Below are 9,941 nucleotides of genomic sequence, written 5' to 3'. Positions count from 1 at the left end.
TGTTTAATCTTTTCTTAATGGAGTTTTTGCCCTCTGTAACAGTGAGGCTATGTCAGGAAAAAACAAAAGAAAAGAAAAGAAATAAGGAATTTTTCTAGGTCTTTCAAATGGAGGAACTGCATTCAAGAAAATTGGTTATTTAGGTGTTAGAAAAAATAAAGAGCCAAAGACAATGGCGAGGTGACCCAGAGATTAGCCAGAACAGGAAGGTGCGGTCACACCAGGGTTGTGCAAATGACAGGAAAAATTGGTGATTTAGAGCCTAGAAGCCAAGCCTTTTACAGATGAAGATGCAGATGTTAAGAATCTTACCAGGGTGTTATCAAGTTAACAAGTTACAAAACTAGGATTTAATGTTAGGTTGTCTGTCTACTCTTTATTATTAAGCTATACTGCCTCATAGAAGAGGCATCTATAGAATTTGCTCCCTGTGACATTAGCCCCTGCTCTTAAATCCAGCCATCCAGCCTTGTGCTATTCTATGGAGATGTTCATTAAAAGTTGCATTATTGTAAAACAAAGAAATTCTTTTTTTTTTTTTTTTTTAAGATTCCAGCTTTTTTTATTTTTTCCCATTTTACACAAAGTAGAATAATACAGGATTAAAACTGCAAAAGTAGTTAATCAGTAGAACATGTATACACAAAAAAAATCCAGATAGGAAGACAGGCTTATTTACAATGAAAGTAAGGTAAAATTAAGGTAGTTTTCTTATGAAATATTTAAAAAAAAAAACATATGCTACAATGGGCACCACTGTTTACAGCAATATTAAAGAGGAAAAAACACTTATTTAATAGGGACAGATATACCACAAGGTACAACATCAGTGCAATAAATTCACAAAACTATATTACAGCTAATCAGTTTAAGAATTGTTCCCAAGTCAGTCACATTTTTTGGCCCTCAGAAGTTCATTCCTACAGATTTCAACTACTCTAAATTTCTAGCTACCAACAAGTTAAGAATGATAAGAAGAAGCTTTCCAAGGAGTTACGAAATCTTTGTAGACCACAGGCCAACTATCATCACCTCAAGTCTGCTCTCACCAACAGCCCTTGTATTTTTCAGGGAGAAATCTCTAGGAAAAAAAATCAGACACCAGTGTAGTCACTATCTCCCATGTCAAACCTAGGGGACTAAAATGGCCAGTATTACCATAAAATGAGAATTTTAAGGTTTACCTTAAAAGGCTTATTCTGGTCTCAAAAATTAGATAAGATTATCTTCTACTGAAATGAATCTTAACTAAACATATTAGACTGCTGTCCTTTTGCTGGTCTTAGAGTAAAAATCATAGACATGAGTCTTAACCTACTGTATACTATAGCTAAAGTCAGCTGAAAATCTGAAATTAAAAGTATGCTAGAAATCCTAAATGTAATCTTGTGGAAGTCTGCTATTCAAAAGCCCTTAAGGATTTACTAACTTCGAGTCTAAGTGCAAGGGGACAAAAGCTTAAGCCTGTCAGACATTCCTTTTTTTGGACAAAAAGATCAAAGCTTCCTACAAATTGCTAAGCTTTGCAGAAGGGAGAAGCCTACACGTACTAGCACATGGAATCAGTTTCATTTTATTTCATGGGGACTCTTCTCCCACCGGAAAGAAACAGAATGAGGAATGAATCTTAATTGGTCTCTTCATCAGAAGTGGTAAACTTGGTCTCTATATTCATGAAGTCAGACAGTTTTCTAAGCAGACTGTGGAAGCAGACAGAACCAGCTTCCTGTAGACACAGACCACTACATGGTATCTAAGCTAAAGCAAAGATGAACAATTATCCAGATTCACTTGAACTGTACTAAAGGGCAAGGTTCACCACTACAAAAGGAAGTTGTCTAAAAGCAAGAATTCAATTAACACTGGGTAAGAAAAATCAAAAACAAATTATACACACTAATGAGTTGTCCATGAAGCCAACTGCTAAGAATGCACTCAACTATATGCAACATGAAGACACTGCACAAACCCTTACTTGGGGAGTCTGAATTTCTATCAACTAAGTGCAGAGTGAGGGAGAGCAAAGAGCTACTTCCGTAACATTTTAGTATCCAGATAGTACAGCAGAAACCGTTCCCGGAGCAATGGGTGCGCCACTAATCACCCTGATTAAAGCAGATGAATCATTCATTTTTCTTTTCTTTTTGTTTGAGAAGTTTGTTGATCTCCCTCTTGGCCATTCCAATGTACTTCGAAATGATTCCATGCTGGTTTAGTCCAGGAAGCAATAGCAAGGAAGTCACTATCAGGTAGGTGAGAAGCAGGTTGTGGACTTGTTGTCCCACCCAAGCAACCGCAGCAAGAGAAACGATCATGGTCATGAAGTACATCTTAGGTTTTTCTTCCTTTAGCGTGAAGAGGCGTTTCCACCAACCCACAGCTCTGCGTCGAGTTTTTACTAGATTGCTGCAAATTTCATGGAATCTTTGCTGTTGTTCAGTGGTCCATTTATTGGAGCCAAAAATTCTAGGCGCTAGAATGGGAACAAGGTAGTCAGCCAAGCACAAAAACATAACAAAACAGGAAACGCCGGACAGAACAGATGCATCTAGATAGTAGATAATCAGAAACACCAAAGAAACCACACCCATGATGGCAGGTGGAAACCAGGCTCTTTCCCATCGGAGGACTTTATCAGCCATCAGCATCACTTCTCCCCATCCTTGCAGCTGTTCTTCCAGACTCGCAGTCTCTGCAGCCAGCAAGTTGGTGCTGCGATTATCTCCCTCCGCCATCGTCTCCGGGATGCCGTCTCTGTGACCGCAGGGTACCTTCCAGTGAGACCTCCAACCGAGACCCGCACGGCGACCACAGCCAAAACAAAGAAATTCTTAGGCCATGCAGCAGTCCAGGACCAAAACCTATTTATGCCACATTTGCAGTTCCTGGCATTGAATGTGTCCTGTTGAACTCTTCGTTGAGATAATGAATTCAGACTTTTCATTCTGGTTCTCTGGGCCTTCTCAACATGCAGCTATATACACTCAACATATTGGAGTACCTGGCAATGCTTCAGGTGAAACACAGTCTTCTACCAAACTGGTTGTATCCTCGAGGCCCAGGACAGAGCTAGGCACTTAGTGTTCACTCAACACAATACACTGAATGAATGCATAAATTCTCTCCTTCCAAAATTAAAGAAATAAGGTGCTGATGCCCAGCTCTAGCAAAATGCCATGCTCTTTGACATTCTGAGATAATTTTTTAACCTCTGATTTAACTCGCAAGGGATCAATGACAATTAGAATTTGAAAAAGAGTATTTTTTTATTTTTAACTTGGACCATCTTGTATGAAATATTCTACTCACTACTGATTCATTTAAACAAAGTTAGCAAATTTAATTTTTCTCTGGCTCTAAAAAATCCCAATGCCAAAGTTGTAAAATAGGACTTCCAGCCAGGCCCGATGGCTCAGGCCTGTACTCCCAGCACTTTGGGAGGCCAAGGCGGGCAGATCACAAGGTCAGGAGATCAAGACCGTCCTGGTCAACATAGTGAAGCTCCATCTCTAGTAAAAAAAATACAAAAATTAGTCGGGCGTGGTGGTGTGTGCCTGTAATCCCAGCTACTCAGGAGGCTGAGGCAAGAGAATCGCTTGAACCAGGGAGTTGGAGGGTGCGGTGAGCCAAGATCGTGCCACAGCACTCCAGCCTGGGTGACAAGAGCGAGACTCCGTCTCAAAAACATAAATAAATAAAATAAAATAAATAAAACTTCCACTTACTTGTTTTTAACCATAACCCTCTGGGAGTCAATATGCCTCCTGTGTATTTTATCTTATATAGATGCTATCCAAAGTCCCTTTCAAACATGAGATTACAAGAGAGCCTATAATCAACAATACTTTGTCCCGTAAAAATATGGAGTATAAAAATTTTAAGCACACAGCGTTTCAAAAGTTAGTTTTTACTACTTGGGAATGGCCAATGGCAACCCAACCAATAGAATATAATAGGTGTTGGGGCTAAATAGCTATTATATTCTCTAAGCTTCGCAGTGGAAATTTTCAAAGCAATATCTTGTTTAGTCCTCATAAGTATTCTGAGGCCCAGATATTTAAATTATCAGAGCCTTAAAGAGCACCTCCTCTGCCTATAAGTTCTCCTAAAGGCTGGAAGACAATATTGTTCTCATTTCACATCACTGTCTGAGGCCATGATTTTAAGTTCCATCTCATAAGACAACTTAATATGTTTCCTGATGACTTTTTGGCTCTTTTGTTCTGGATGAAGATTTTATTCTTGCCTTGCTACTTGAAATTATTGTTTCATTCTGTCCACTCCACACATTCAAAAACCCCATAATCATTGTTTCATTCATATACTATTTGATTCCATACTCTGCATCAGGCACTGTACTAGTTACTTGGAACACGATGATGCACAAAACCACACGTCGATACTTTCATCTTGGAATGTACTGTCTAATGGGGGAGATATATATTATTCAAAGCACCACAAAAATAAAGGTAAAATTGCAATCCTGTTTAGTACTATGAGATAGAAGTTGATGATGAAATATGAATATATTTTTTAAATCCTGAATTTTCCCTTTCAGTAATGGTGGACTGGCATGTAGCAGATAAAGCTCTCTGAATATTAACTTGAAGTCATGAGAGCTATCAAGGCAGTCAAACTTGAGGGAGTAAGATCTGGAGAGATGACAAACTGAGATAAGCCCAAATTCCAATCAATTTTCTCCCTTGAATTTTGCACTAATTTGTACGGACATAGGTCAAGAAAAGTTTCACAAAAATGAGAAACCGAGAGGTAGAAGAATTGACAAAGCAGCTTCATAATGATGAGACTATAAAAGCTGGTGAAGGGTCCTAACAAGGGATAAAGGCACTTATAAATACCTCAGGCTTTCAGTTGGGAAACGCTAAAAGACCAAACCCTGGAAGTAAGGATGCGTTATAAAAAGATAAGTCTATACAGAGATTATAATCCTGCCCAGAAACAGGTACAGTCTCTTCAATTTCGTGTGGCCAATAACCATCATTCAGGGAAATATTAATAGAAATCCCAAGAGAAAGGACTAAAAGAAAAAATAATAACCATAGCAAGAGACTTACAGGTGAGCCAGGTATTACGACTACCAAGTAAAGACTTAAAATAGCTTATTAATATCTTCAAAAATAAATGGTAAGATGAAGAATATCATCGGAGAACTGGAATCTATAAAAGAATCAAATGGAAATTATACATGTGGACATAACAATTATTGAATTTCAGAACTCAGTAAAATGGGTTTAACAGCAGATCAGACACAGGTGAATAGATTAGTGATTTGGAAAAGATGTCAGTAAAACCATCCTTAAACTACAAAGGGGAAAATGGATGAAATATAAATAAAATAGAGTAAAGGGGCATGAAGAGGACTAACATATGTGTAATTAAAAACCTAAAAAGGAAAGAAAGAGAATGTGCAGAAGCAATTTAAAATAAATAATAGCCAAGAATTTTCCAGAACTGAAGAATGATATTAAGCAATAAATATCAAGCATTATCAACCTCAAGCAGCATAAATACACAGAAAAACACAACTAATACATCTTAGCAAAACTGATCAAAACAAAAAATAAAGAAAACCTTTAAAAACTTTTCCATAAAGAAAAAGAGTAAAAGCTATCTATTTTTGCAGAAATATTGGTGTTTTAAAAGTGCTGGTAGAAAACAGAACTGTTCATAATAAGCAAAATTTGCAGGTAATGAACATATTCAAATAACTAAATTATGACATTTTGTTACATGTGCCATACATCAATTAAAATAAATTACCTAATGCTACATACAGAAACATGGATGAATCTCACAAACAAAACAGTGAGACAAGGAAAGCAGACACAAAGGAGAATACAACTCTTGATTTTATTCATATCAAATCAAATTCAAAAATAGACAAAGCTAATCTGTGGTTTTAGAGATTGGGACAGAAGTTATCATTGGGGAAGAAGGGTTACAGACAGGGAGGAATCACGAAGAGTATTTTAAAGTATTGATAATATTCTCTTTCTTGATACGGGTGCAGTAATTTTTTCCAAGCTATAAAACTGGGAATTTTGTACTTTTTAATTCATATTAAAATTTAGTTACTTAATTCATATAGAAAAACAATAAAGTAAAAACTCTTACTTTAAACTCTGCTCCTATCTCAGTGCCTTAACAAATAAAATGTGTAGGGTTCATGATCATTTTGAACAAAGCAGAGAAAACTAATTCCCCTAAAGTACATTCCACTGCCCCAAAGGTAGCACTTTCAGGGAAATCCAAGATGCCATCAATGCCACATTCTAATATAAATCATGCACCTATAGAAAGTTTTACAGTTTAATGCCAATAACATCGGGTTTTCACATTCCTTCCGACCCTACTGTTAAATCTGTTATTGCCTTCCACTCTGACAATTGCCGAATATAATGGGGAATTATAAATTAAACTCCTGGGTTCTTAAGCAAACATTATGCAAGTTTATCTCTGGAGGAAATACATTCCTCAAATTCAAAGGCAAAGTTTCTCTTTGTTAAGTTACAATGGACTGAATACAGGGGAAATTATATGATATCTATATTATCATAGAACCTATTTTCGAAAAAGAAAAAGAAGGAACTTTATTCTTTAGCCAGAAAGTATGTATTTTAATTAAATAGAAAATTTCCCATTATTACATTTGAAGTTAGCTCTTGGTTAAGAAATATTGGAGGATTTCTTACACTAATATAATGTATGTTGTAGCCTAAAACTGTAATGATAATTACCACCAAATTATATATTCTGATTATGTTTAAAATGCATGTGTTTATATGTAACATGTATTCATGAGACTGTCTTGAAAACAAAATGAGCAAACAAAAAACTAAAAAGTCCTCTTAAAACACACAGTCATCATGGTGTTAGAAAAAAGATAGACCCTTTGAGACAGTGTGACCCTCATGTATACACAGAGGCCATGGCCCATGGAATTGGAGCCCTGAAAGCCAGGACATGGCTCTGTTTCCTATGCTGAAAACTAAATACCTCTTTATGGCCAAAAATAAGGAAAAAAGACCTACATTGACCCCAATATTCTATTCCTTGGCTGAGTGGAATTTTGTCTTCTAGTACTTCTTGGCTGTGTTTGAGTTCCAACCAAAAGCTTATTTCACTTTACCTCTTTCCTATAAGTTATTGAAGGAGTAATTACTTGATATGCTTTCCTCTGCCTGCAGAAAAGTAAAGCTGATAGGATAAAACAGGTCTCATAAAAAATCAGTAGCCACCCAGCCTGTGACACTCAACCAGCTGAAAGCTGATCCCTGCTGAGCCTTTTCTCCAGCAGCATTTCTGTGAACAGAGTCCCAGCTGCTGATGACCAAGCAACAGGAGCAGATAAGAAATGACCTGAGAGGCCAGGAGAGCTGGTCTGGACCTCCCTGATTACAGTTAACTTACTACATTGTCCCTGTTCCAACAGTGCCCTTTCGGTTAAATGCAATAAATCTCCTCCTCTTTAAGTGACAGGGAGCCTGAATGGTTACTTTGGCTTTCAGGAATGAAAACCGGGGAGAAATCAACCTATCTAAAACAGGGAGAGCAAATAGCCACCCGCTGAGACAAAGCTGTGAACCCTGATTTTTTTTGCTATGTGTTGATCTTAGAAGTGATTTTAATTTCTTGTGTAGTATGATATTTCACAAATATCCTACAATGTACAATTCCCTTTCTAGAATTTATTATTTTATAATTAGAAGAGGGAAAAAAAAAAAGGTAAGCGTTTAGTTACCAGCTCTCAAAAATATCTTAAGTGATTTTTGTCTTTCAAATATTGCCTGCATTCATTCTGTGAATACGCCTTTCTTCTAAGATTTGGGAGAGTAGGAAATCAGTAGAACTTACGTCCAACAGCTGACACCTGCCGATCAAAATTGAGTCTGGTTTCACCCAGATAAAACCTGCATCTGACTCAGGACATTTCTCACAGTTTCTCATGGAAACTCAGAGACCGTAATTTGTACCTCATTCCCCATCATTTAATAGTATTATTTGCTCAATTTGAACATGTTTTCAGTAAAGATAATTAACATTTGTTTAGTGGTTCTCAACTTTGGTGAAAATATTTTTTTAATCCCAAAACAATGCAAAGTACATCTTTGTGCACTTCCCATTTAATAGATGAAGACATTGAGAATTTTAGTAAGTAATCGCACAGCTAAAATATGAAGCAACTCCAGAGTTTTATGTCTATATGCTTTGAAATTTGTACTCTTCCTCCATCTATATTATCCTCCTCCCTGCTGAGAAATGTTGCTAGTGCTGTTTGTTCATGCAAATCAACTAGATCAGTCTCCCTGATTAAAAGCAAAATACTAATACAGTCAGCCCTCCCTATCTGCCTATTTGGCAGGCCCCCTAAGGGACTTGGGCATCTGGGGATTTTGGTATTTGCAGGAGAACAGGCAGGATGTCGTGTCCTGGAACCAATCCTCCATGGATACTAAGTAGTAGGAGCCAACTGTAGCAGCCTTTCTGAATTTAGTCACACTAGTTCCCAATTTACATCTTAATCTCCCCTTGCTGCTAAAACAAGGTTTTTCAACCTTGGCACTCTGGTATTTTGGATCAGATAATTCCCTTGAGGGGTAGGAGGTGGGCTGAACTGTGCATTGTAGAATGTTGAGCAGCATCTTTGGCTTCTACCTACAAGATACCAGTTGCACTCTCCCACCCCAAATCATGACAATTGAAAGGGTCTCTAGATATTGGCCATGATCCCTGAAAAACAAAATTGCCTCCAGTTGAGAACCACTGGCCTAAGGAATCTAACCAGCAGTCAAAACTTCAAAAGAGTTTGTATTCTCTTCTCTTTAAGCAAAGCCATCTTACACATTTTAAAAAGATCTCTTCTCTCAGTTGTAAGCCATTCAAAGACTCAGATTCTTCAGTGTGACAAAGTGTGCTTCAAAATGCTATTCTCCTTTCTAGGAAATTTACTAAACTTCACATTGCCCATTTGTAGGTGTATACTAGGTGTAATTTATTAGTCGATTTCACAAGATTTCTTCTCCCCACGTGCAGGCCCTGAGACATACATGGCCGATGTCTGTTACCATTAGTCCATTTTCTGTTGCTTAGAACAGATTACCTGGAACTGGGTAATTTATACAGAAAATGAATTTATTTCTTAGCACTATGAAGGTTGATGAGTCCAAGGACAAGGGGCTGCATATGGTGAGGGCCTTCTTGCTGGTGGGGACTCTCTGCAGTCCCAAGACTATAAAAGATGAGGAGCTAAACATGTTAGCTCAGGTCTTTTTTCCTCTTCTTTACAGCCACCAGTCCCAAGCTCATGATAATCTATTAATTTATGAATCAATTAACCTATGATTATAGTCTTTTTTTTTTTTTTTTTTTTTTTTGAGACAGGGTCCTGCTCTGCTATCCAGACTGGAATGCAGTGGCACAATTCTAGGTCACTGCAGCCTTGGAAGCCTGGGCTTAAGCAATCCTCCCGCCTCAGCCTCCTGACTAGCTGGAACTACAGGCATTAGCCACTGCACCCTGCTAATCTTTTTTAAAAAATTATTTGTAGAGATGGGATGTTGTCATGTTTTCCAGGGTGGTCTCAAACTCCCGGCTCCAAGTGATCTTCCTCCCTCAGCCTCCCAAAGTGCTGAGATTACATTAGTCTATTCTTAAGGGCAGAACCCCCATAACCCAATCACCTCTTAAAGTTCCCACGTTTTGAGTTTTAATAAGTTCATCCATTGTGGAAAGCAGTATGGAGATTCCTCAAAGAACTAAAAACAAAACTTGCCTTTAACCTAGCAATCCCATTATTGGATATACTCAGAGAGGAATATAAATCATTCTACCATAAAGACACACACACGCTAATGTTCATTGCAACACTATTCACAGTGGCAAAGATATGGAATCAACCCAGATGCCCATCAATGACAGAT

The 9,941-nt window shown here is 37.6% G+C and overlaps 1 protein-coding gene across 1 annotated transcript; it reads right to left on the bottom strand.

The window, feature by feature from the left end:
* Positions 1 to 774: 774 nt before the first annotated feature.
* Positions 775 to 2,815, bottom strand: LOC713332 (ADP-ribosylation factor-like protein 6-interacting protein 1). Its single transcript, XM_015126313.3, has one exon. It carries the CDS (start codon positions 2,733 to 2,735, stop codon positions 2,124 to 2,126), a length of 612 nt encoding a protein of 203 aa, XP_014981799.1. The 5' UTR covers positions 2,736 to 2,815; the 3' UTR covers positions 775 to 2,123.
* Between the last annotated feature and the right edge of the window lie 7,126 nt (positions 2,816 to 9,941).

The sequence above is a fragment of the Macaca mulatta genome, chromosome 20, assembly GCF_049350105.2.
Source record: "Macaca mulatta isolate MMU2019108-1 chromosome 20, T2T-MMU8v2.0, whole genome shotgun sequence".
Lineage (NCBI taxonomy): Eukaryota > Metazoa > Chordata > Mammalia > Primates > Cercopithecidae > Macaca > Macaca mulatta.
This window is presented reverse-complemented; position numbering and strand designations above follow the sequence as displayed.

Coding starts and splice junctions, on each gene's coding strand:
- LOC713332 (XM_015126313.3), bottom strand. CDS start 2,735: ATGGCGGAGGGAGATAATCGCAGCACCAACTTGCTGGCTGCAGAGACT.